This window comes from Manis pentadactyla, chromosome 16 (genome assembly GCF_030020395.1).
Source record: "Manis pentadactyla isolate mManPen7 chromosome 16, mManPen7.hap1, whole genome shotgun sequence".
NCBI classification, from domain to species: domain Eukaryota; kingdom Metazoa; phylum Chordata; class Mammalia; order Pholidota; family Manidae; genus Manis; species Manis pentadactyla.
In genome coordinates this window covers 26,325,503-26,350,873 of record NC_080034.1, presented here as the reverse complement: position 1 = coordinate 26,350,873, position 25,371 = coordinate 26,325,503, and the positions used below count along the sequence as shown (strand labels likewise).

The 25,371-nt window shown below is 46.8% G+C and overlaps 1 protein-coding gene across 3 annotated transcripts in view; it reads right to left on the bottom strand.

Moving 5' to 3' along the window:
• The window catches only part of LOC118933248 (chloride intracellular channel protein 5), a 137,083-nt gene that overhangs the window by 46,617 nt on the left and 65,095 nt on the right, over positions 1–25,371 (bottom strand). For all 3 annotated transcript variants that reach the window (XM_036927334.2, XM_036927333.2, XM_036927335.2), the window contains exon 5: positions 4,828–5,012. In XM_036927334.2, coding sequence (XP_036783229.2) covers positions 4,828–5,012 — 185 coding nt within the window. The remainder of the gene's footprint in view (positions 1–4,827; positions 5,013–25,371) is intronic.

The window sequence follows — 25,371 nt, the reverse complement described above, 5'->3', positions numbered from 1 at the left end:
ACTCCACCGCTTAATGGCTGTGTAACCCGGGGCTAGTTACTTAACCTCTCTGAGCCTCAATTTCTCTCTTAAATGGAGGAAATAAGAGGATCTACCTTGGAGTAATAAATTTGTTAATACACATAAGACATTTTGATGGGTGACTGGCCCATATTAAGTGCTCAAGAAACATTACCTATTATTATAATTCAGTGAGACCCACCTTTTGCCCATTTGCATGCATTCCTTCACAGGTAGGGACAGGGGTGGTTTCTTATAATAAGGTCTCCCTAGATAGGGAGGGCTTCACAGATGTGAGACCCATGCAGTCACATGGGCCTTGCACTCAGAAGGGCCCTGATCGTGGTCTAATGCTCTGCTATCAACGTCTGAAAGTTCTGAATACTCCTGACGGGGGCCCCTTTACTGTTACCGTGCACTGGGGCCTGCACATGAGCAGTCTTTGCCTCTAGCCCTCTGGGCCTGGGGTGGGGATAGCAAAGAGCAGCCCCTCTCCTAAAGCACTGACTTCTGACTTCTTCCCTTGCTTTTTTTTTTTCAGACAGGTCTCCAGACTGCTGGCTCTGGGACCCTCCCACTCACTAACAGAATCCCCCAGATCAGCCACCCTGGGCTTTCACCTGAATTTTGGTGCCAGGGATGGACAGGGGTCCCTGGAAAGCTGGGCAGAGTGAAGGACAATAATGACTATTGCAAGAAAAACTCAGTCTCATAAATACAACCACGTTCCTAAGGAGGATGCGTTTTCCCCTCTCCATTCTCCTACATCAGTTTTGAACTTCTCTTATAACACTAAGCTCTATTCTATTCTGAATCACATGTACTGTGTTAGCATCCTTTCCGTCTTCCCTAGCTTGTCAGTAGTATAAGGGTGGGAGCCCCAGTGTCTTCATTTCTGTTCCCCTCATAATGTCAGTATGCTACTGATGAGAGTAACAATAACAAACATTTATTTACTCTGTGCTGTGCTCCAGGGACTGCTTAAAGCACTTAGCTACTTAAAGCTCTAAATAACTCTGTAACAGAAAAGGTATTACATTCCTATTTTACAGATGAGCAAAGTGAGGCAAGAAGAGGTTAAACAAGTAGGGACTCAACAAACAGTTGTATGTAATCTTCACTATCCTCAGGTATCCTAATACCAACGTGCATCTGGTGTCAAATGTAATAAAATCACTTACGTTTAAAGACTGAAGTTGCTTAGCAAGGAGCGAAGGGAAGCTGCAAGCGATTAAGTGTAACAGGCTTACACACTGTTACACACGGAGTTAATTAATCCAACCAATGTCTATTGAGAGATCTCTAATATTTGTTACAGTCCCTGCTTTCTAATCCCCAGTTCTCTCCACTTTGCCATGGAGCTTGTGTAAGTGATAAAGAATCCCGTGTGCCAGTTACTCAGCTACAAACACACCCTTCTTTCTGCTTCTCTGTGACATTGGGGTTGGGAAGTGCAAAGCACACTGGGGCTTGGCCAGGGACTGCTTCTTAGGCTCTGCCAAGAGGGGATGCTGGAAAGAGCCTGCAAGGCCACAGGAAGGAGAAGAGACGTGACTCGTCCCAGTGGCGTCCTGTCCCTGTCAGAATCTCCTTTGCAGCTGAATCCAGTTGGCCATTTTGCCAACTCTCGCAGAACCAGTGTCCTCAACGGGCTCAGAGAGCCTAGCATGCACAGTGGCCCCTCTGCAGAGACTGGGTCCCAGCCCCCTGGGCTGTCCTCTGAATCTGGCCCCTGGTACCAGCTGAGCAGCACCCCATCTCAGAGATCTAAGCTTCAGCTCTGGGGGGCCCTTATCCGAGTTTCTAAGTTTTGATGGTTCCAACCTCTTCCCTTTGCTCCCCTCCAGCACTAGGGGTAGTAGCTTCCTCCTGAAGGTGGAGCCTCATAGTACATTTTGCCTGCCTAGTTCTTCAGTGCTTAGTACATATTTATATTAAATTATCTTGGTTAAAATAACTGGCTGGTGTGTTATTGGCCAGCTCCCCAGTGTTCTGTCCAGCTCAGGTGTGTCTTGCAAGCAAAGGCAATGGACCCAGAGTCCTCTGGCAGAGCACCTGCCGTGAGTGAGGGAGGGAGTGCTGGCCGCCCCCGCCCCCAGCTCTCCTTGGCGTCCCTCTGTTAACTGCAAGGTGAGTGTTCCCTGGGTCAGCCCAGGGCCTTGGAGCAGAGGCTGTATCGGCTGACAAGTAAGCCCAGCCAGGGGTGGTGGGTGACAAACTGATATAACAACCGCAAGTCTCTCCACACTGGGATTTGTTTTCAAGTTTATACAGGATGTAATGTGACCTTTAAAACCACAGAAATGCAATTTATGGATATATATTTGTGTTTATGTTTGTATCTCCCTTCCCATTGGCTTCAGGCACTGAACAGATCACTGTGCTGGGTTAGGGCCCTGATGGCGGCTGTGAAAGGCGCCCCCTGCCTGACCGGCACACCCTCAGCTTTTTCCACAGAGCTGGCTCTTTCCTCACATGTTGGCTTGACCTGGGGGATGGTAACTAGCAGGGAGCCAGACTGTGCAAGTCCAAGCCGGGCTCTCGGTGAGAAAGAGAATGAACTCAAAAGAGAGCCAAGTAAGAGAAAAAGAGAGAGAGAGAGAGAGAGGGAGACAGAGAGAGACAGACAGAGAGAGAGGGAGACAGAGAGAGAGGATGCACACGTGAATCTCTGATGTTCGCAGGACCTTCCGTGCTCACGTTCCGAATTTGCTCTTGCATATGAAAATAGTTAGCTCCCCCAGCCCAGATTAACTTTTGGATTGGAAGCCAAACTGGAGGGCTGACTTGGCTCCCCCCGTGCTCTTTCTGCACTTCAGAGGTTTGCCAGGTCTCTGGGATCTGATAAGCTGGATCAGCAGAAATCCGAGGAGACAGGAGGCGAGCCCCAGCCTTTGTCCCCTTGCAGGCCATCCTCCCTCTGATCCCCGGCTTCCCTGAGTGAACGACTCCCTGAACTGCATCCAAGGGCCGGGGCATAACACAGTCCTTTAGGGCTGGAAGGAACTGGAGAAATCATAGCATGAAGTATGGGGCCTGGGGTCCACATGTTTTTCTTATTCTCCAAGGAATTCTTAAGTGGGTAGTCAATACGTGTTGGCGTAAGAAAGGAGAAAGGAGTGAAGGAACAAAGAAAAAAGAGATGAGGAGTATAATCCACATCTCTCCTGTTAAAGCATCAGAAAAATGAATTCCAAGTAGACTGAACGATATGCCCCAGCCCATGTTGCTAGCTGGTGGCAGATACAGGAGTAGAGCTTGGATCTCCTGACTTCTAGAAAGGGAGTTTTCTATGATATCACTTTGACACAGTGTGACTGAACTAGAATCATACTGTCCCTATGGTGTCACCTATTTTTCAGAAAAGACAATAAAGGATGTTTGGGGTATGGGTGGGCATGCAGAAACTAATAACTCAAAGTGCCATAAGCTTGCTGGACCTACAGGTGACTGATGGTTTGGCCCAGAACCCAATATGTCTTCTTAGCAATGGGCTGCATTTGATCAGTCCATCAGCACTGGCATGCGTGATTCCCTCCCAGTCTCCAGTTCTCACTGAGTCTGGGTGGCCGCCAGTGTATGCACAGCTGAGATTTCAATTCAAGCTGGTGTGCTCTCTGATTGGAGGGAAGCTTGCATGTCTAGCACAGAACTTCAGCTGAAAACCAATAGGCAGATGTCCAGCTGGTAAATGATTGAATCTGATTCTTCTCAGTGAAGGGCAGAAAGAAACTGGTTATCATAAAGACACAAGCTAGGTGATCAGATGGCTAATGAATATTTATGAAGGGTTGCCACGTGCCCACCGTTACCCACTGTAACACTCCGAGAACGCCCTATCCGCACAGAGCGTGTTGTCTCACTGACAGGGTAATATACAAACATGTGTAAAAGGAGAGAGCAGTGTAGCTACACCATCCCACTGTGTTTTTCTCTAGGCTAGTGAGAGTCAGGAAAGGATGTGAGAAGTGTCTGTTTAAACAACTTCGGCAACACAACTGCTGTCTTCAAGTGAGATGCGAGAGAGCAGCCCTCCTCTGCGCTGCTGATCTAACAGAGGCGAGCAGGGAGGCCTGTCTGGGCTCAAACAAGGAAAAATGTTTTAATAATCACAGCAGTCCAAAATGGCAGGGCTGGCTTATTAGGCAGAGGACTCTTGCCCTCATAACTGCGCAGTCGCAGCTGCACCAAGCCGGTCACAGACACGCAAAAAGCCGTCCAGATTGTTCTGGACGACCTTGGCATTACCTTCTCTCCAACCCTCAGATCCTAAGATTCCTACAGGAAAGGGTTGCACCACATGCTGAGGACAGTCGGTGAGCATGGCTTCCTGCAACCTCCTGCTCTGCAGCGGATAGATGAGGGAGATGATGCCTGCATGCCATGGGGAGTGGCTGCAGGGAAGGAGCAGGTGGGTCTGTGCACCAGGAAACTGTGCCTAGGAGGGTGCACTGAGTCGGGGCGTGGCCAGGGAAAACCTACAAGGAAGAAGCCCTTGGCGGGAAGGACTGTATCACTGTGTATGACAGGACAATAGCAACTGTTGTCTGTTGAGCCCTTACAACATGCCAGGAACTTTCATGCCTTGTTTACTCTCCTAACAATCCTGGAAGTAAGCAGTATCTGCATATTTCACAGGTGAAAGCTGAAACTCGGAGAAGGTATGCAGCTAGCATGCAGGGGAGGCTGACTTCGAGTTCTGTTCAGGTGACTGCAGAGCCAGGTTCTCAACCAGCAGGTGATTTTGTCCTTGACTCATTAAACACAGGCAATTGGACCTAAGATGGAGTTGGATCTGGGGAGCCCCTGGGAGCCAAGCTCTCTTACCTTGACCACATGGAGTTTGGGCAACAGATTGCAGTCGGCCAGGGTCAGCTCGTCCCCATCCAGGAACCTGCGCCGGGAGCCCTTGTCATCATCCCCACGGGTGCTGGCGTCGATCTCCTCTGGCAGAGGAGTGCTCAGGTAGTTGTCCAGTTTCCTCAGTGCCTTGGTCAGGCCTCTCTCAAGGGCTGGCACGGAAGAGCAAAAGAAGGACCCTTAGTCAACCTTCTCACCACCAGATACAGCCGCAGTGTCTTCAGAGTAAAGTAACTTACCCTGAATCCTGCCCAACTCGTCACACTGCCAGCTCCCCATACCCTATGGAACAGCGATCAAGCAGGTGCAGAAGACTATTGAGTGGCCTGAAAAAGCAAACCTGATCCAAGCAATAAACACTACCTGGTTCTTTTTTGTAAAAAATACATAAATACCACCATGCGGACATACATCAAAGCTTTTATGGTGCTTATCTCCAGCAGATGCAATGGTAATAGCCAACTTTTCATTTTCCTTTTATCTATATTTTATCAACACACCACAATTAACCCTCATAATAATTTTGTAGGGAGAAAGGGCTTTTAAATAGGTAAATAACAATTGCATTGAAGTCCTAGGCTAGAGGTATGTGCCAGATTTTGTAGAAGCATTAGCTATGGAAACATTAATTAACCAAGCCTGAGAAGGGATGGAGATAAGCCTTCTAGGAAGACATGACCTAGGAAAGTAATCACCCTAGAGGGCCAGTGGGTATCAGAGAGGCATACTTGAATTTAATTTAGGTTATTCTAAAAACCAGACTGTCCAAAATGGAGGGGCCAGCACACCTGACAGTGGCTCCCCCTGGAATGAGTGATCACAGCTGCTTGGAAGCCTGTCATGGGCACAGTTCAAATAATGAACTAATGAACATCCAAAGGAAGATAATGTGGCAGAGGACTTTCACAGTCTTCCCCAATAATTATCTATCCAGTAATTCATTTAGACACAAGAGCAGAGCAAAATACCAAAAGAACAACTGTTCGAAGCTTCTATCATCCAGTCATTTCCACCAAATCACACAGTTCATCCTAGCAATGCAACACTAACATAGAAACTGTCCACCTGAGCTCTGAGGACAGAGGTGGAGGGGATGGCTGGCCAGGTCATTAGCCACTGCGTTAGTCTCATCCCAGTGGCTGTCTTTCCCAGACTCTGGTTTAGAGTGTAACCCTGAGATAATGGGAATCAATCCCAATGCAAAGGGACTGCTGTCCCTGCAGGAAGAGCCTAGAAACCTATCCTGTTGCTCAGATTTTCCTAAATGTGCCTTCTGTTAGCCACTCCCCACATAACCGCATTTGTCTTTTAATAGAAGGCCTTTTGTTTGAGACAATGAAATGACACCAGCCCAAGATAAATCAGTTGAACACTTACTGGAATATTTGAAAACAGACTTGAGTTTGGACATAGTTTCTCAATACTTCCTTCTCCCTGGTGTGGCATTTGAACTTGTACTTCATCATCTGCTTTGTGTTTCCAGTTTGGGAGAACAGAGTGAGCAAGGCTGGGAAAAATGCTTGTATTCCCGTTAGTAATTGTCCAGACTGGGATGGGACTGCAGGCCTATTCAAGGGCAGTGGCAGAGGGTGAGCACTAAACAATGCTTACGCTCCCCACACCTCCCCCACAAAGCCCTTGTGATGTATATTGGGTTCATTTGCTCCCTCAAATCTCTCTACCCCCTTCAGTTATGGAGATTATGATAAAAATCTTGATTATAATGGAGAAAGGAAAAAATCAAATAGAATGCCTGTTGAAATTTGACCAACGGATCTCATCCAAGGGAAAGAGATTCCTGATGGAAAATGAGAAAGTTTCTAATTCCAAAATACCCCTCGGAGACCAAAGCAGGCCACTGCATAAATCTGTGCCCAAATTACCCAGTCTGGGAACTGTCATGAAATTTGGTGAAAGCAGCCTAGAATGGCAACTGAAACTCCTTGGGAGAAAAGTTCTGAATAAATGATCTCTCTAATGATTGCCTGATGGCAGGATAAAGGTTGGCACTGGGCACGTTCGTTGCCTTAGGTCATAACTGTGCCATATAACATACCCAGCTGGCATGTTCTGAGGATGTCTCCATGTGTCAGTTTTGCTACTCGAGTTTGTGCTTTTTTGATCAGGAATGTGGAAGACCGAGCTGGTGACAACCATGGAAGAGAGAAAAAGAGACGAGGCCACAAAGAAAGGGAAGGGGCCACATGGCCAGGGGCTAACCTTGTGCTTTAATTTTGACACTGCCCAGGTTGTATTTACTCTGATGCTGCTGAGGTTTAAGCTTCAAGTTCTCTTAATTGTATGGACCCCTTCCAAGCCCCTGTACTTGATTATTAAAATTCCTTATTTATGTTTATTGTATTGGCTTCAGACCCCACAAATCCTGGAAACATCCCTGATACTGGCACTTACTGAGTGGGACCTTGAGCCAGTCTCTCAACTTCACTGAGCTTAGGTTTTCTCATCTCCTCTATGGGACTAAAGATCCTTAACCCTCATAAGGCCATCAAGATGACCAACGCAGACTGTACAGGGAAAGTGCCTCCCACAGTGCCTGGCCCAACTTAGGACATCTGTGAATAACAGCCATTGCTATTGCCTCGCCAAATGGGGTGGTCACCCTGCTCTCTGTTCCTTATCCCATAGTCTTGGACAGTACAGTCCTCAAAAATCCGAGGTGCTGCAGAGAATGAGAGATGCTAGGAAGCTCCAGTTTTGGGGTCTGGTCCCTAGAGAAGGAAATCAACAGCCCAGAGCTTTGCTGCTCTTCCCAAGTTGATGTATAGCCACAGACCCATCCCTTAGGCCCCCCTGGGCTCCTTCTTGGTGATGAGCTGTGCTGAGAGGCATGGCCACAGGGAAATAGATGCAACATGCCTGTGTACTAACACACCACCGTATTATCAAATAACAAACGCCAGCACCAACACATGTTCTGCCAGTTCTTTTCCTTTCTACCTGCCAACTCATTCCTCTGACCCGGGCTCAATTTGGCATCCATATAATTTCATTATCTCTTTTGGCTGACAGCACCCAGGTCATGAAACCATTGGTGTTGAACTTTCTGCTCTAGTAAGATTGAGGGGGCTGTGAAAGAAACCAGAGTGACAAGATGTTAATTCCTTCAGTGCTTGAATTTGAAACCTTCCCTCCAAAACACTTCTTCTGAGTAGCAGGACTGCGTAACCCTCAGACCACAGCAGGCCAGCCTGAGGCCAAAGAACCCTGAGACCCAAGACCACTAATGTCCCAGGCCTTTGATAGATACCCAGGTCCCTCAACTGCTTTCTTCCCCTCTCCACTCGCCCTTCCCATAAAGATTTATGCTCCACCACACACAAATGCACTGGGTAAAATATGTGATGAGGAGACAAGGAGAATAGTTCATAAATATTCCCAGCCATATGCAAACAATCTCGAATTTATTTTTCTCTTTTTTAAGGAGGAAAAAAAAATCCACCCATTCCATGATCACTTCCAGATTCATTGAGGTTGATATTACATAAGACCCAATATTGTTTTCTCGTCATAGAGAAATAATGACTTGGAAACGGCAATTTGAGCTAAGAAAATAATATACTCTTACCAGGGCATGGAGGCTGAATGGGGACCAGGGAACCAAGACTCCAGCTCAGCCTCCAACAAGCTCTTGCAGGCACAGCTCAGCCCTGGGATGCTGGCTTGCTTTGAATAGCAGGGGTACTGATGGGCAAGCAGCCATGCAGACCCTTTGGGGCTCAAAATTCACTTGCAGCAGAACAGATGTCAAAGGTGCTCTTTGAAAGCACAGGAGCAGCTCTGTGGGCCCCAGTTGCTGTACTCCCAGTTCCTCATGCATGTTTTTTTCTCTGGCATATGAACTTGCAAAGAGAGAAAAAACAGGGGTCCACCTCTAACCGTCATCTGCAGGCTGGATGGTGGTCTGTTCGACTCTCCAGTGGAGCGTGTAGCTATTGGGAGCTGGTTCCAGGCCAAGCACCCTCTGCTCTGCTATCTTCCTGTCAGCGCTCTGATCCTCTTCCAGTACCAGCAACAAGTACATTTACTGCATTTCGGAAGTGAACCAGGGATGTATATGCCATCTGTCATTTAAATACACAATGAGGCCATTGAGATGAGAATTATTATTCAGCCCCGTTTAACAGATAAAGAAATTGAGTCTTAGATTTAGCCAAGGCACACATGCTTGTCCAAGCAAACTGTACAAACTACTTCTGGAGTGCACAATGAAAACGTCCCTAGTTTTGTTTTTAACTGTTGTGGTCTTCCTCACAAGCTCCCAACCCCTGTGTAACAGGAAAACAATAATTTTAATTCATCCATTCTGGATTATAACCTAGTCTGATGTAATAATTAAATAGTTCCTCTACAGAATTCTCAGTCTCTTTTACATAAAAATACTTCATTTCTCTGAAAGCTCCCCTCTCCTCTGCTCTTCTCCCTCCACAAATAGGGTGGGGCACAGAGAAGGCTCTGGCAAGGTGGGTGTCCTGGGATCTCTGGGGTAAAAGACTTTGGGGAGCTACCACAGGTCCCACGTCTTTTCTCAGTTATGCTGAACCTCCACTTCCTTCTTGAGTAATCACGGGAATATTGACCCTAGGGTGGTGGTCAGAAGTGAGCTGCCTGCTTCCTTCCAAAGCCCTGGAGGGGCTCCAAGGAAAGCACATGGGCTTCCCAGCCAAGTCTCTACTTTCCTGGCCCACCTGCCTTTCTCTTCACCTTCCCCCACAAATTCCCTGGAACACAAGAGGTGGGCTTTCCTTTTCATTTTCCTATGTCAAATAGTCCGTCAACCACAGAGCAGCAAGCCTTCCTGGCCCACTGTGCAGGCAGAAGGGCCATCTCTTCTCTGTGAGAGGAGTCCTCATGCTAAAACTGAGAGATAAAGGAATTTAGAACATTTAAAGACAATACCTTAACTTGCAGGTGATTGTCTTGTTGAAAATGCTGTTTTGAGTATCAGAAGCTAAATACTAAATTCCTTTTCTCCCCTTATAAGACGTTCTTTAGTACCCTCATCTCTCCTGGGGCCAATGGATGCCTAGGGCAAAGAAAGGAAAATTCCCAGAAAGGCAAAGAGAAAAGTCATTCAAATTATCAACGCTACCATTCAAGTTATGAGCAAAATCAGGATTTAAAAACAGGACGGTTGAATTTCAAAACTTAAACTTCTTCTACCTTGCAGGGCCCTGTCTTGGTGCCAATGACTGGCTCACTGCTCCCTGGGGGTCTATGCAGCCTGCCCTCCTGCTGGCACGCTGCAGACCTTTTCCACGTACCCTTATTCCCCTGGTAAGAGTGTGGTTATTTCAGGATATCACTCCTCATGCTTTACCCTCCAGCTAATTTGAAAACCCATTTGTCTTCTTCTATTAAAGGCTTGTTCTTCTGTTAATACAATTCTTGGTGCTTTCAGTGCAGTGACTGGGCCCAGGAGTTACCTCCGAGGAGAGAGCCTAACACAGCCCTACAGTCCTCAGCGGCACACCCCACCTCTGCCTGTCCTTGGGGCCACTGCTGCCGCGTTGTCTATGTGACAGTGAAATACCTGGGTGAAGAGTGAGAAATCCACTTGGGTTTTGCTCATAAAGAAAGAAACATCTAGATATTGAGAAACACCTGGAGGACTGAATCTTCTTCTTGGAGATCATGTCAATAGAACCAAAGGATGCAAAATAAAAATAGCTGCGGTTTGAGGAGGCCACTGAGGAGATTTTTCTGGCCATCTTACATATTCTTACAGAGGAAATTCAAAGATGGCCACACCTTGCTGACATTTGATAAATTTTAACATGAATGATAATGTGATGGGAACAAAAAGAAAATCAAACAATAAAAATTTAACATCCCCTCTCCTTTATCTTTTTGGAGGAAGAAGACTTTCTTTAGAAACAGAGAGGTCAAACTGCTCTCTGTGAGATGCTCCGGGCCAAAGATCCAGCAGAAAGGAAGGACAGCAAGGCCCAGGAGAGTTATGAAGGCTGGGAGAAGACAAGGAGCAGGCCAGGTGGACAGACACAGAAATACTCTCATCAAGAGAACGATTTTGAGGAAAGAAAAAGATATTCTAAGGGGGCTTTTAGGATTTTCTGATGGGCAGTGTAATTCCCTCTCCCCCAAGAAACCTGTAAAGATCTATATTTACCTTTCAGATTTTGTACACTGGAGTCATGTAGCTTTTCTTTGTTGCAAAAGTCCTTAAGAAAGAGTAAGGTGACTCTGTTATAATTGGGCTACATGATTCTGAATGACCACATAAAGGCAAAACCAGGTGGAAACTGGGGTCTACACTCTCAGACCCATAGTGACTCTTTTGGACAGGATAGCTGATCCCCATGGTTCCTTGTCTTTTGGAGCAGTATCCATGCCTGATCCTCAGGCCTCAGTGCGGCAGAAATGGCACCAGGATTGTAGGAGATGGGAACAGGGCTTTGTTTCAGGGTTGGTGAGACCCCCTCTGCTGTGTCTGGGCCGTCTAGCCATGTTAGCATGTCACTGGTCTCAAAAGGGAAGGGACAGAGAGACCCTGGGTGGGGGAGGTCAGAGAGCCCTGAATCAGGCCCCTATAATAGACAGGTAGCAGAGTGGTGCCTCCACTCGGATGTCCAAGAGACCTGGGTTTGAATCCTGCCACTGGTTCTGGTTGTTCACAGGTCGCTGTTAAAGCATCTTCTACAGAGCCTGGTGCATAGTGGGACTTAACAAAAGAGTTATTATTATTATGCTTAAGTTTATGGGAAGATGTGAGGGAAAGAGGGACCGAGTGAACGGCCACAGAGCAAGGGATCAACCCAAGGCAGGAGCTGAACGTCCGAAGCGCAGCTTCTCCAAGCAAGCCCAGAAGATGATGCTCACTCGCGTTTCCCAACATGTTCAGGATCCCAAGTTGCCTTGAATCCTCTCTTTGGATTTGGACTTGTTCTCTCCAGGACACATGGGTGTGTCAAACTCTCTGGGTCTGACAGTTTGGAGGAGTCATGCCCACCGTTGGCATGAGCCCAAGGACACTGCACTTGGTCTCACAGCCAAAAAGAAGAAGGTTGTCAAATTGGCTCTGGCTGGGGAAGACCCAGGGCTTCACATGTGGGAAGCAATTCCTTGACCTCTCTTTCTAGGCGCTGGTGAAAACCGGAAAGGTGGGAAGACAAATAGTGGTTTATGAGACAGCAAAATGCAACGAGCTTCAGTAGGCTCCCCACTGCTCCGCATTGCGGCCCCCGCGGTGCCCGAGAGGTCTGCAGCTCCTGCCCCTCCCGTGTTACTTGTTTGTTGTAGGAAAGCTTTTGGCCTTCAGTGGGAGGCTGAATTAAGTGACAAACTCCTACGGTTCTTTCCAGGAAAAGGCCTGTAAAGGATTCTTCACTCCCCAGGCAGGATTCAAATCTTGCCGCTATGGTGGATCTGGACATAGGATGCTCCCTCCTCCCTTGGGTGGAGAAAATCACTGAGTAGGCGGGGCAGTCTTGGATCTATTTCTGAGGGATTCAGTGACTTTTCCTTGAGGAAGAAACAGATCCTCCATATAGTTTCTTCCCCAACCCCTACAGGGGATCATTGTAAAGAATCATCTTTTTTATACAGATTCACAAATCAACCTGATACTTGCCCTATGTTCAAAAGTCTTATTCCCCAAAACAAACCACAACAAAACACAATTAACTTTTAAAAAGGCAAGTGTTTGCCTTTATTTGGCTGTGTTTAAAACACCAGCATGGTAAATAATTTAGGACAACTTCAGCATACCTTTCATAATACGTTTTTTAAAGTATGATGGGAGGTACGGCTCATAGAGACCATTCCAGACGCTGTTAAGTTTCTAATTCTCCTAAAGACCACAGTATACATTTGAAGAGATAGATTCTCACTTAGGTCTTCAAATTTAGGTTTCCTTTGGTGCACACAGTCTGTGCCATATAAACTCCCCAAATATTAATCTATCAACATGAAGAGAAAGATACACAGAGGCTGACTGAACGGAGCCAGTTTAAAAAGTCAATTGCAGCAGCTCACCGGGGAGGGCTGAGCTAGCGGGAGCGGCCAGAATAGGGTCCGGGCGAGGAGCCCTGGCCAGACTTTAGCCATGGGGCTGGGGTGACCCCTTCTGGTCTCTCCTTAAGCAAAGAAAATTCTTCTGCATCTTACAGAGCGAAACACGCATGTGTGTTTTCTATTAGGCTTTCCAGAACTCATAAATGGTTGTAAAACCCATTGTGCTAATGGAAAGAAGGACATAAAGGCTGACTGAAGCTATTAATGCTGGTTGGAGTTTATGGAGCAGACTGAATCGGGCTGAAAACTGTGAGTTTTTTATGGTTACTTTATAACAGGTTATTTTAAAGTATCAGGCCATAGATTAGGCTTAGTGCTGATGTTCAAACATGTGGCGTGAGCTGGTCAACAGAGATTCTGACTTTCTTGGTCATCTGCTCTAGTGTTTAGACCTAAAGAGTTTGTTTCTCAGCTCTCCTGCCCTCCACTCAGGCTAACGTGACTTACCCATATTTTGTCTTGCTTCATCCTCAAATGCCCACATCTTTAAATCAGGCCATTAACAAATTTAAAAACTGCCACCCAGCCACTACAGCTCTAAATTTAAATCATCACTGGTTCTGTGACTATCGTATAGCTTCTCTCCTAGTTGCCCCTTCTTTCATTTGTTGAACAGGTTATCTATCAGCGCCCACTGGGGGCCAGGTTTGGAGCCCCGTGTCCCTAATGAATCACAGAGTCAGGACTCAACAGTGAAGCTGGGATTGTTGAGTATATTTAGGGAAACACACATGCTTGGTTGCTCAATGGTTTATGAACTGATTTGATCAGTTTCCTAAATGACTTGCTTACTCTTGTTTAAAACTTCAGCGCAACATGCTTTTAAAATAATGGATTATGTTAAATGTATAATATACACAGGTCATTGGATAGGCTACTACAGGGCCAGCTGCCTGGGTTGGGACCCTGGCTCTGCCGTGTAGTTTGAGCAGGCTGCCTAACCTCTGTGCCTCAGTTTCCTCATCTGAAAGATGAATCACTGTACAGCACACCCTAAAGAGTTGCAATGAGTAATGGAGAGGGCTTAGAACTAAGCCTGCCACATGGTGAGTGGTCCTTATGTGCAGTGGATGATGAAGCTGATGTATAAGAATCAAAGCATGCAAAAGAGCTAATAAGTTCTTAGAGGTGCTGCAGGAAAAATACCTGTTTGAGAAATAATTGGGCTGGTCTCATCCTCTGCCCTGAGGAAGTCACCCCAGATGAATTATTCAAGTCTTTTCTGGAGTACTCAGCTGTATGTTTCTCTCTGACTCTGCCACTGTAACCACAATCCCACCAGGGTGAACCTTTTTCCCAACGGCTGTGTAGTGGGGCAAGCATGGAGGGTAAGTTTAGCAGGGGCTGGGGTTGACTGAAACTTTTGCAGAATTTCCCAGCTATGCCACAATTATACTGGCAGCCCCTCTTGTTCAGAGCACCTTCTGGGTGCCCTCATTTGCCCCCTCCCCTCTGCCATGGGTTACAGAAGCTATCCACTGGGCTTTCTGGTTGCACATGTTTTACTACATGAGTCTTGCATCTTCTAAAGTTTGAAGAGTATTGAAAATTAAATGTGCAATTTTATGCTTCTGTTCCTCAAAATGGAGATTAAATGTGTAAATTTATACTTCTGTTCCTTAAAATGTAGGTGGGGTGATGATCCATATTTGGCCAATCTCTAAGGAGAATTTGAAATAGCGTGTCTTTTTCTTTGGCATGATGAGATCAGATACTTTCACCTTAGCTTAAAAAAAAAAGTCACTGTAAGTTGAAAGTGAATTACATGCAAGAATTCACTCTTACCTTCTTTGTTACTGATGGAATGGAACCCAGAGTTTTTCAGAATAGCGATGTTCCCAGTCAAAAATACTTATCTTCCCAGATTATCAGCTAGAGGAGGCTAAGTGACCAAGGTCTGGTCAATGAGATGTAAGTGGAAATTTATTTATGGACAGGTTTATGGGACAGAAAAGAGAGACACAGCTGGCATTGATTGGAACTCAGCTGTAATGTCTGGAATGAAAGTCACACAGTAAGATGCAGAATCAGATGCTCTAAGGAGCAGGATCCATGACTTCTTCAAGCAACTACAACTGCCTGGAACTCTCTAATCTTTAGACTTCTTGTTATGTGAGTAAAGCAAACTCCCATTAAGGAGTAAACATTTATAAAGAGCACTTAGAATAAGGGATGGCACATAGTAAAATGCTATATAGATTTTTGCTAAATGAAATAAAATATTTACTTTAGCCTCTGTAATGAGGTTTCTACTACATGCAGCCAGACACAACCTTTGCCAATACACATAGATATCACCAATATTTCATTATGACATTACTGTTATAGCAACTTATGCAGTGCCTGGCATTGAATAAATACTTATTTATAGAAGAATGAGCTATTCAGTGAGGTTTGAGGAAAGGTGAGAAACCCTAAAAGGTGACTCTCTGTGTCTCTACATGCATATGCAGCTAGCTTTCTCTCGCTGGAGGACCTGCAATGGTCCCCTTGCTTTGTGCAAAGAGAACACTTGGTTTCTTGGGGACTGATGAAGGGATTTTATTTGTTTGGCCTGGCATGCCCTCCTGCAGGGTCATCAGAGCCAAGCAAGGAGCATAGGCCACCGCAGACCTGCACCTCTCTGCCAAGTGACACAGGTAGACATAAAGCCAGGGCCACACCTGAGCAAAGTGCTGAGTAAAACATGTCTTTGAGGTCCCCGCAGTGAACACAAAACTCAGGTGACTGTTAACACAAACATCAATGGGCATGTGACCATCAGAGTCAGAGCTGGATGTGAGGGCCTGAGCATCCTGTGGTCCGAACCCTTTCCCAGGAATATTCAGGAATGGAAGGGGCTCTGGGTGCAGGCACGGAGAAACAGCTCTTACTATCAGCCAGATCATTAAGTGATGTTTCCACCATGTTTTCTTAGAAAAATAATCTGACCTCTGGCTTCGGGCTGGAAGAACACTAGAATTTAATCTTCCGTTTTCTCTTCTGAATCTTGTTGGAGTTTTACCTTCAACACTGAATATGATGTTCCTTGAATGGAGTTATAGAAAAAAAAGGTGACACGAAAAACACCGCTTAAACAAACATTACCTCCACCACAGTGGTGGTCTTCATGAGGAGAACTTTTCAGATTTTTATACTCGTTTACTAACTGGATTTAAAGGTTATTCCTTTTTTATTTTTCCACCATGAGGCTTTATTAATTATACCAGTGGTTATAGAGATATTGTATGTTCTCAGGTGAGAGATAGTTCCAGTCATAGAAGATCATTAACTTTAAATGGAGTCTGGGAAGTTTCAAAGATAATCAGGAGAATAGAAGGGCCTGGGATGTGGGTTTAGGGCTTAAAGATGAGGGCCGGATAGATGGCGTAGGAAGCGGCTTGGAGGAAACAGCCCTGATGTGCTGAGGCAGGATGGGCCCACTGACCATCCTTCAGGTCAACCAGCAACCAGGGTGGAGGTGTCTGGAAGTGTTTGAGGTACGGTTTGTTCCTTCATTTAACAAATGTTTATTGAGCACCTGCTCTGGGCCAGATGCTGAGCTCGGCTCTTGGGATAACAACGATGACTGAGAAACAGGCAGCGCGTTCCCTCAGGGAAACTGCTGCCCTAAATCCGACTTCCCAAAGCCCCTCCTGGACCCGCAGCAGAGTGACCTGGAAGCTCTCAGGCCCCACCCCACCCACTGCATCAATACCTACATTTAAACAAGACCCGCGGGGGATTCAAATGCGCATTCAAGTTGGAAAATGGTCGGGATCACAAGGTAAACAAACTGGAGGCTAACTTGACACCTAAGTCCTCAACATATGCGTCTCTTTAGCTAATGAGGCTACTCAGGCTTAACTCGGGACCAGCTTAGAGGGGGGCCGAGGGGGCCATGCATTCCTGAAAGCCAGCTCTCTAGCAGATGTTTAAAGAAAGCTGCCGATTTCAAGTAGTGACTTACCCCACCCCACCCCAGCAAATTAACCTCTCTAAGGGGCTGATTCAGAATACCAGACTGGATTTAACCCCTGGCTTCAATTCCTAGGTTTTAGTATTAAATAATACTAAATAGTTTGTAGCCAAAGAGTTTAAAGGCTGAGAGATGCCTGGTTTGCCCTGTGCCCATCACTGGCTCCCTCACATCTTCTTGGCCATATTTCCGTGCTTCAGAATGGTGTCCAGCCTGCCTGGTCAAGAGAGGGACAAATTTGACAAGGAGAGTTTATAACTGAGGTGTAAAGTCTTTGTATAGAAGGTTTATTTTGTCATTTTGAGCCCCAGCTCTACCAACTATGGGGCACCCGTTCTCCATGCTAATTTACCCAGAGCCACTCTCCATGTCACAGAGAGAAGGGAATATTTTTCCCTCAAAGCTATGTTCTAATTACAGATGATGGACTGTGAGAGCAGCCATTGTGTAAACCAATTACAGCCCTCTGGACCTATGCCTACACAGTGAAATGTAGACACGCACCCCCATGAACACACGGCTGCACTTCTGTCGTCTAAACACAATTGTGTTTAACAGTAAAGCTGCGAGACCTACAGCTTTGTGTGTTCCGTCACCAATACAACTTTGCATGCAAGCACATTCGTTTTCAGATTAATTGATAATGCTGCACTTGTAAGGAGGTATCTGATGGTCTCTGCTAGGACAGAGAAATATCAGAACACACACAAGCTGTGTGTGCGTGTGTGTGCGGTGCACGTGCAGAGGAGACAAGGTTAGCTCCCTGGTGTAGACTGCACAAAGGCGAGAGGTGTCAGTTGCCCAGGATGAGGTAACGGTACCCAGAGGTGAAAGAGCATTTACTCATGTTTAAATTAGTCATTTAATGTTCCTTGATTCCCCAGGCCTTGATCTGAGTCCAGGCCAGGCCAGGAGAACTCATTCTGGTCAGACGGTGGGAAATTCCAGCACGTGGAATAGTGTTGGTGGTCTCCGCTCCCCTCCGGCCGCAGGCCCACCCAGCTAACTCAGCTCCCTCCACTAATGAATGCGCCCACCCATGCAGGATTGTCCCTCCCCGAGCCCGCCCTTCCACTCACCACCCGCCACCAACCGCCTTCCTTACGACTGTCCAAGGATTTGCTTCAGGAGCACAATTTGTGAAATTATGAATTGCCAGCATCCGCCTTGATAATGAACCAAATCAAAGACCCTCTGGAGGAATCCCCTGGGCAAGTCCTGGGAGGGGCCAGAAGGAATATTCACTCCTTCCCCTCCCTCTTGCCCTGAGCCTCAGGGCTGCTCTGCGTGTGTGGGGGCACGCTCACGCAGGATGCGCCAAACCTTGGAGGTAGGGCTCACCAAGACCAGGTTATTTGTTTTTCCTTGTAAGAATGCTAATCAAAGCCAAACTTTCACCCAACAAACAAACAAACAAACTACCCTGAGTTGGCTGTTTGCACGCAGGGGTGGCCAAGGAAGGCAGCCTGAAGGGTTCCTTTATGATCAGAGGTGTTTTGGAAACAGGACAGCAATGGCTGCTTTATGAGGAAGTGGTAAGACAGTCCCCTCGTTATCCTCACCACTGTGGTGGTCCAGGGACCACCCGGGAGGCTCCACCGTGATAACAGCCGAGGCTGAGGTCTTCCTCCAGGGGAGCCAGTCGTCCCGAGTTGGGACACAGCTGCCATCCTGTGTTTCAGACAGAATAGATAAGGAGTTCCCCTGCCACCCCAGTGCCCTTCGCCTCTGAGCAGGCCAATGATAACTCACATCCCTACTGTGTTTTGCATATTGCCTTAGCTTTCCCCTCAGAGCACGAGGCTGAATGGGAGGCGGGGGCCGTGTCCATCCCTTTGCAAAGGCTGGGCCTCCAGAAGGGGGCCCACGACCACAGGGGGCTGAGCGCTGGGAGGGAGGAAGAGGAGGAAGGAAGAGCCTTGTGACTGGTGTGACTTGGAATAATAAATACACACATTCTCTTTTAAACATGGCTCACCACATCCTGGGGAATCTGGGAAAACGCTCCACCTCATCTCCTCAGCACCCTCCTCCCGCCCTCAGCCCGACAGCAATTGGCTTTCATGACGCCTTGGGAGAAAGCACAGGGCCTTTGATAGCAAGGGTCTTGTTAGTTCTGGGCTAACAGCCCACCCAGGCTGCTCTGAGCCCTTTCAAATACGTTCCTACTTTAGGTTAAGGAAGTTCATAAAAGTAAAGAGTGGAGGTGCTGGAAGGGGGAGAGGAGAGGGAGAAAGCAGCAGCTGGGGCAGCTATTCGCCAGCCAGCCAGCAACCTCTGGAGGATCCATGAGGGCTGGTGGCCATAATGGAAGACAGATAATGGAAGGACAGGTAGTGGAAGATGGAGGACAGATAGTGGAAGGAAGGAGACCTGGCCTCTTTTGGAACCCCCAGTCAAATCTCAGGCAGAACTGAGAGTCCCCGTTTGCAGAAGATGCTTGAAAATCCACAGGCCTCCTTATATTAAAACATGATTAGCCACCCCTGGTGCTGATTCCTCCATCTGCCAGAAGAGGGCAGCACATGCTTCCACATGGCAGAGCTGGGCTGCCTTGCCCACAGGGTGGTGGACTCTTCACGGGAGGATTTGTGAAATTAAAAGCAGCAGCAATAGCTATCATATATGTGCCTACTGTGTGCCAAGAACTGTCCTGAGTGCTTTAATGTAGTCATTCATTTCATTAACATGACAGTGCACTATTATCTCCATATTACAGATGAAGGGCTGAGAGGTAGAGAAATGAAAAGAATGCGCTACTGTGGCCTGGGGCTGCCCGAGACAGAGGTCAGGACACTGTAACCCGAAGGCTGAATCCAGACTACTGTCTATTTTTGCATGCCCTTCAACTAAGAATAGTTTTTACATTTTTGAATGGTGAGGAAACCGTCAAAAGAGGAACACTATTTATGACACCTGAACGTGATGTGAAATTCATATTTCAGTGTCCATGAGCAAATTTTTATTGGAACACAGCCAGTACACTTGCTTGTGCAAGTGTTGTCTGTGGCTGCTTTATAGTTCCAGCAGTGGAGCTGCCAGTTTTTAGTGAAGGCCTTTATAACCACAAAGTCCAAAATATTTACTATCTGACTCTTTATAGAAAACGTTTGCTACCCCTTAACCTAAGAGATCGATGCTACCTGTTTCCAGGCAGGAAAGACAGAAAGCAGAGCTGACAGCTCCCTGGATATGGAGTTAGGACAGCTAACCCAGAGGGACCTGGAAGTAATGTTGACCTTGATTTACTTTCTTTTCAACAGGAGACCTCAAGGTCAAGCAGAAGGGAGAGTTTGTCATTTCCCTACAGAGCCTCTAGGAAAAAATAGGATCTTAGATTTGGAAAGGGCTTTGGGAATTGCCTGTCATATTTCCTCTAAAATGCACATTTTTTTTTTTTACATTTGGCATCTTTGAAATTAGACTGTGTCTTAGAAACAAAATGTTAGAGTTTAAGTGAAAGAATTTTCTGTTTACTTGAAAGCCTTTTTTGTTTCTTAGTGGTACAATAGAAGTCTTACAACAGAAGATGCCTAAGATTAGGCAGCTCCTGCTGCCAAAGTTCCAGCCTCTTTTTTGTATCTTCTCATTGACAGGACACTCACTTCTTTAGTTGGTGACCCCTTCTACAGATTTAATTATAAACTTCTTAATAGTGAGCTAGGGTCTGTGAGCCTCAATTTTCTATACACCAAAGGGCGATGGTCTTGTTTAAGGCATTTATTTAAGGGGTCTTATTGGTTGTATTAAAAGGGAGTGAGGCGCAAGTGCTGGGAAGAAGGCACTGTGACCACTGGGCAGGGAGATGCAGAGCAATCGGCAGATGGAGGGCAGGCTGGTGCAGCCAGGCAGGTGGAAAGGCAGGGATGAGCTTGTGTGGACACAAACCACTAAGAATATGGAGGAGAAAGAAAGCTGGCCAGTGCTACAGCGTGGCTGCCACTGAGATAGTAACCACAATGGAATCCTCTAATCACATTTTCCATCAAGTGGAAAAGATCAACCCCATGACAAGATGAATCTACTGAGGTTGCTCGAACATCCCAAGAGTCTTCTTCATGATATGTGGCCAGGATGATCCACATTCTGAGAATGAACCCAGGGAGCCCACTGCTTGCTTCCAGGTCCCAGGCAGTGAGGTGGCTGGTGAGACCCATGGGAAGGAGGAAACCTTGGCCCTTATTTGTAAACAGAACCATGACTATTCAGAGAACATCATGGCTAATGGTACCTCACCCGTTCTGGCCAAGGATCTGGGACCTGGAGGTGGCAGGAACTGTGACACTCACCTTCCCTCCGCAAGGCCAGCCAGGTTTGGATTTGGACTAGCCGGGAGGGCAAGCAGAGGGCTAGGCCCTAACCAGGTGCTTCTCATTTTAGGACATGTGTCCCAGATTTTCTGGGACAGTACTGGCTTCTTATGATTCGATTATTTTCAATGAAGGCAATTTGTTAGACATTAGATATTCAATTTGGAAAATATGGCCACAACACATAACTAGTGAAGGCCAAAGCTGGGGAGACAATTCAGTCTGAGCATGGGACGTGTACTCCGAACACATCCCTCTGTCCAGTGCATCACAGACTCCCAAGGAAGGTTTTTAGGATCTTATTTAGGATGTTGGAAGTATTTCACTAGGACATATATTTTCAGAAAAGTATGTTAGACCATCACAGTATTTTCCATAAATGGAAAGGGGCACATTTTGCAAACACAGTATGCGGGCCCGACAGTCATGATAAAAAGACAAGCATCATAAGCAGGCTGCTCTGAGTCTTGGAAATGACAGAGAGGAACAGCAAAGTTGGGAATAGGGGTCTAAGGCTTCAGGGAGTCGCATGGGTCTTCAAGAGAAGATGGGAAGAAAAAAGAAGAGAATGGCTTTCAGGCATAGTAGGGAAGGCACAAGTGAAGCCCAGAGGGTGGGAGAGGGGTCGGGTGAACACGGAGCCTGCAGGTGCAGGGAAGAAACGGCGAGCAGTCGTGACAGCACTACGCCAGCGGGCGGGGAGTCCCAGCAGGGGGAGGCGGAAGAGAATAAAAACAACAACTCCTCCGTGCCTACTAGTCAAGCCCCCAAATCAGGAATATTTGCTATTCCTTTGGAAGGGTGGTTTTTGTTTTCATCTTCTGGGAGAACCATTCCATAGCTGACTGAGCAGGGGTCCCTTTCAGCTTTGTCTACAAGAAGGTGTAGCGCCAAATTCGTGGTCTGCCACGTGTGTGCAGCATCGAAGCTCTGGGACCTGCTTCAGCTCCCCCCCCTCAGCTCTGTTTTATGGTCCCCTCTTGCTTTCCTTTCTCGTGTGTGTTGCCTTGCTGTGCTTTATGTATCCCTGTGTGAAGCTATAGTCTTTCTGGAGCAAGTGGTTTATAAATTTGAAAATAGAAAGAAGGCCCTTAAGACAGAGGAAAACAGAGGCAGCAGCACAAGAGAAACCAGACCTGAAGTTGGAAGGGATGAAGGAATTCCAAGGAAGCCTCAAAAGACCAAAGTCATCCAGACTGGGGAAAGCACCTTTTAGCACAGAGCTATGTGGCACCAGCAGCCTAAGATGTATGTGTGTGAGATGCATTAAAAAGAAAATGCAAATGTGTTTAGAAAAAGCCCTAAGGCTGCATATGACATATGGATTGGATAAAAGAAATTGGGTTTGGGACTTTGCAGACCTCTTAGGATCGGGGAGAGAGGCCCATGGAAGTGGACTTGTGCACAAGATGAAGGATGGAAGATGGGAATGCAACTAGAGTGGGAGAAATATTGGATGCTTGCCTTAGTCTACATGCATCTACATGCCCACATCCTTTCAAATAGAAAATGGGGGGAAATACATAGGAATATGACACTTCTGACAAAAACTAGATGGTAATATGAGGCAGGGATTTTAGCTGTACCTGGGGAAGCATGATAGGGCTGGAAGAAATTTAAAAGGGACTTTAAAAAGCAAAGAAGAGAAGACTTAAGATGCACATTAGATTGATTTGCTAATTGCCTGAAACATGCAATGTGTACAAAAAGTGCAATAAACCAGTAGAATTGATAGGATGGAGCATAAGGAAAAAGATTGTGAAAAATGAAGCAAAATAGTACTTTATGTCTAGATTAGGTTAAGTAGCTAAAATGAATTTCTTGAAAGCCAAGAAGTTTGGCAGAGCTTTTCAGAGTTTGTTCAAATGACAGTTTGAGGGAAAGAAGTGCAAAATATGTGGTGGATACTCAGAGACAGAAGCCTGTATCTCTTACAGGATGACAGATTAGGGTGACAGCTTAAAGTAGGGTATAAAAAACCCTTCAAGGGAAGGGATAGACTGGAGGAGCCAGTCGGATGTCCCAGGCACAAAGGGCCGGTCAGCTATGGGGGCGGCGAGGAGGCCCTGAGCGGCTGCGTCTGGGGACCATTCACCAGGCTAGGTCGCCTGGGGTCTGTGCGCCATGGTGGCATCTCCGAGGAGGGTGAAAGAAGCAGTGCCAGGAGCTGAGGGATTTCAACAGCGACACTTTCAGAGAGATGGGAGGACATTAGCGATGGGGACCAGCAGTGTTGCTGAAGTGGAGGCCAGGCCACTGCTGATTCTGTCACGAGGCAGATTCAGGGTGAGGGCTCAGGGTGGGGACAGAGCCGAAGGCTGGCTGACCCTATAAACCTTCAGTCCTGAGCACATGACATAACTTTCCCCAACAGACTGAGAAGGTAATGTTCAGAGGCCCAGAGCAGGGAGCCCTATAGCCAAATCTAAAGGCAGCTGTTCCCTCCGTCTCAAAGACATCCTTCCTCAGGGCCATGTGTGCTCTTCCAGGTGGTTCCTGATCCCGTTCCTGTGGTCTCCTACCACACCCCATGCACTTCCCCTGCCAAGGGAGAAGCGCTGGGCCTCCGCGGGCAGCCTGGGCTCTCTCGTTTGTGGGATCTGAGTAAGGGGCTGCTGCAGACGAGAAGAGCCGTCAGAGAAGGATTGCTGAGGACATGTCCAGGCAGCTGTGCACAACAGTCTCTCTTGACCTCTGTGCAGCAGTTATAGTACAGATCACTCTTTTTTTTTTTTTAAAGCTCTTCTTCCTTATCTTCATAATCCCCCACCCTCCACCCCCACTGGCTCATCCGTCTTGATCTGCTTCCCTGACTCGGCTCCCTCTGCCCTCCTGTAAATGGGGGTGATCCTTCAGTGTGATCTCTACCACTCACCTCTTCTGACTCCTGGACTCAATCACACATCCGTATATATCTCGTCCAACTACACTCTCAGCCCACAGCGCTTTGCTGAGGCTCAACTGTTTGCCTCTAAGTAACAGCCCAGAACAATAGCTGACATGCGTACACAGTGGTGGGCACTATTCCACACATACCTATGAAGGATATACAGTTAACACGCCCATTTTACAGATGAAGAAACTGAGGCACACGGAGTTGATGTAACTTTCCCAATGCTACAAGGTGAACAAGAGGTGAAGCTGGGGTCTGAAACCGGGCAGTTGGCTTCAGAGTCTTTAAGCTGAGCCACCACAGTCACTTGACTCTGAGCCATGGGAAATGCAGCACGTCCATAAATACAGTCCTTGTTTCCCCCAGACAAGGGACAGTGGTGAGGAATCCCAGGTGATAGGGGAGCAGCCCATTCTCACAGCTCTGTCATGAGAAAATGCACACTGCCTTTAAGTGAAGTGCAAAGCAAGCCTGAACAGGGGGCAAGGAGGGGAATGGAGGTGGCCTCTGGTCACAGCAGGTCCAAGGGGCCTGATTTTTGTCCATTACAGAGGAGGAGGCAGCAGCGCAGGGATTGGAAACAAAACAGACAAAACCATGACCTCGGGAGTCGACCCCAACAGTACTGAAGGTGTCACAGCCACCACCAGGGCACTGACACTCTTTGATGTTTACTTTGGGGAGGAGGGAAATGCATTAGAAAGTGAGCAACAAAGTTAACCAAGTAGAAAAGGGACGAAATGCATAGGAGATTTGAAAGGGCTGCATGGGGAGAAAAGAAGCTGGAGCAGCAGTTCGCATTTGTCTCTTTTTGTGATAATAACAATAATCTAAGTTAACATTTAATGAACATTTAGTGTGCATCAGGCACTATGCTAAAGGATTTACAAGGATTGACAGATTTACAAGTAAGTCGGCATTACAAGCCTTGGATATGCTAATAATTGCCTTATTTAGCAGATAAAGAAATGAAAGTGTATCTTAACAGATGCAGAAAGAGGCTTAAAGAGAATAAGTCTCTTGGGCAAAGTCGTACAGCTAGACGTGGTGGATCTCAAATCCAGGCCAGTAATTGCCTGTTTATATGTTTTACAGCCCCCAGTTGGTTCATTGAGGGCAATGACTTTGTTTCATTTGTCCTGACAACTGTAGAAGCTAGCACAGGGTCTGGCACACAAGAAATGCCTTCACACAGTAGCTCAGACTTGTAGCCACCCCATACAGTCTGTGTTGGTTGAGTGAATAATGGAATGACTGAATGTGCAAATTAATGGGCCGTTTTCTTGTGTGCTGTGTAT